The sequence below is a fragment of the Pelophylax lessonae genome, assembly GCF_965119305.1.
Source record: "Pelophylax lessonae genome assembly, chromosome: 1".
Taxonomy (NCBI): Eukaryota; Metazoa; Chordata; class Amphibia; order Anura; family Ranidae; genus Pelophylax; species Pelophylax lessonae.
In genome coordinates, this window is record NC_138768.1 from 616,139,098 (window position 1) to 616,140,966 (window position 1,869).

Below are 1,869 nucleotides of genomic sequence, written 5' to 3' on the forward strand. Positions count from 1 at the left end.
AATCTACTTTCTGCTTTCTTTTCTTCATCTACCCTCTGATTGGTTACTAGGCACAGCTACTCCAATTTTACTAAATGCCCCTCCAGATGTATTTTTTCACCTACCCCCTGATTGGTTACTAGGCACAGCTACTCCAATTTTACTAAATGCCCCTCCAGGTTTCTTTTTTTCACCTACCCTCTGATTGGTTACTAGGTACAGCTACTCCAGTTTTACTAAACTCCCCTTCCAGGTTTCTTTTTTTCACCTACCCCCTGATTGGTTACTAGGCACAGCTGCTCCAGTTTTACTAAACCCCCCTCCAGGATTCTTTTTTTCACCTACCCTTCTTCTGACAATATTCTCTAGCCGTGATTTCTATCACTGATTTCAAGATCTGTCATCTGGATGAGGCTATGACAGCCTACAAGTCACCCCCCCCCCCCATCATACCAATGACATGCCTCCAGTACTACCTATATCACCAATGACATTGGGTGTGAAGGAAGCCAGATGTGCTGCATGTGTCCTCTGTCTCTAGAAATGTCAAGTTGATGTGATGTCTCCAGCCAAGCCCTGAGTCCATGTTCAGAGAAAAGGTATGCTGGCTGGCACAAGGAGATGCTGGCTCAGGTGATGGCCAGGTGGCTGCCAGTAGTCTAGGATGTCCGAGGTAGAAGTGGCAGGGCTGGCAGGGGACAAGGAGTCGCAGGAGATGGATGGGGATGATGAGCAGCTCCAGGAGGAGGATAGGCTGGGGGATGAAGAAGAGTCCTGCATACATCCTTGCAGCTGATCGGCCAGGCGGATGGTCTCTGAAAGTGCCCAGATGTAGTTGTGGGCAAAGCGCAAGGTCTCGATCTTGGTGAGCTTGGCATCCTCGGGGAAGGTGGGCAGCACCTCGCGGAGGGAATCCAGGGCAGAGTTCAGGTGATGCATGCGATTCCTCTCCCGGTTGTTGGCTTTCAGCCTGCGGGTCTTCTTGATCTTTACCACCACCTCCCCGTTTTTGGTGCTCCGGGCCCGGTGCCGCTTGGGCTTGTCAGGCGGGGTGAGGAGCGGCTCCTCGTCTGAGAGCGGGCTCCGCGGGGACAGAGAGCAGTGCGGGGACTCAGATAGGGAGCAGTGCGGGGACTGAGACATAGAACAGTGCGGGGACTCTGATAGGGAGCAGAGCGGAGACTCTGATAGGGAGCAGAGCGGAGACTCTGATAGGGAGCAGTGCGGAGACTGAGACAGAGAACAGTGCGGGGACTGAGACAGAGAGCAGTGTGAGGACAGCTCCTCCTCCTCTTCCCGGTACTCGCGTTTCACCTGCACCATCCTAGAAGAAGACACAGAGACATTAGTATCCGTACAGACACCTCAGTAATAACACATAAAATAAATAGGATAAAAGCGCCCCCGTACTTACTTGTAGAAGTGTGTGACTGGCTGGCTGGGTGTTTGCTGTGCTCCTGGCACGCGTCCTGCAGCCTCCTCTCGGTACAAGCTGCCTGCGGTTTAGTGGCTGTGTGTCTGGCACACGACCCTCCTAAAATCCCTTATATACACCCTGCCAGACAATCAAAGCTACCCCCGGGGCAGCGCGCCCCCTCTCCTCATCCCCATCACTCATTTCCCTCTTTCCCCCCCTTCACCTTGTCATCTCCTCCGCTCCTCCGGATTCCTCACTGCTGATTGGTGGCTCCCGCTCGGCTGAAGCGTGCCGCTAATTTCATGAATCAATAGGGCCGGGTGTGGCAGCCAATGGCAGGGCGCGGAATCCTGGACAGGGGGCCAGCGAGACACGCGCCCTCAGAGCAGCTGATGAGAGACGGGAGGAGGGGGGGCGAGGTGGCTGCAGCTTTGTGCTAGTCATCCTGAGCTCTGTCAGCCTCGTACTCTGCT

At 54.4% G+C, this 1,869-nt stretch overlaps 1 protein-coding gene across 1 annotated transcript; it reads right to left on the bottom strand.

Annotated features, from left to right (window-relative positions):
- Positions 1-279: 279 nt before the first annotated feature.
- Positions 280-1,302, bottom strand: NEUROG2 (neurogenin 2; the record flags this gene model as incomplete). The annotated part of the gene is made up of 1 exon (XM_082243591.1): positions 280-1,302. The coding sequence occupies one exon, from the start codon at positions 1,300-1,302 to the stop codon at positions 568-570; it is 735 nt and encodes a 244-aa protein (XP_082099717.1). The 3' UTR covers positions 280-567.
- Between the last annotated feature and the right edge of the window lie 567 nt (positions 1,303-1,869).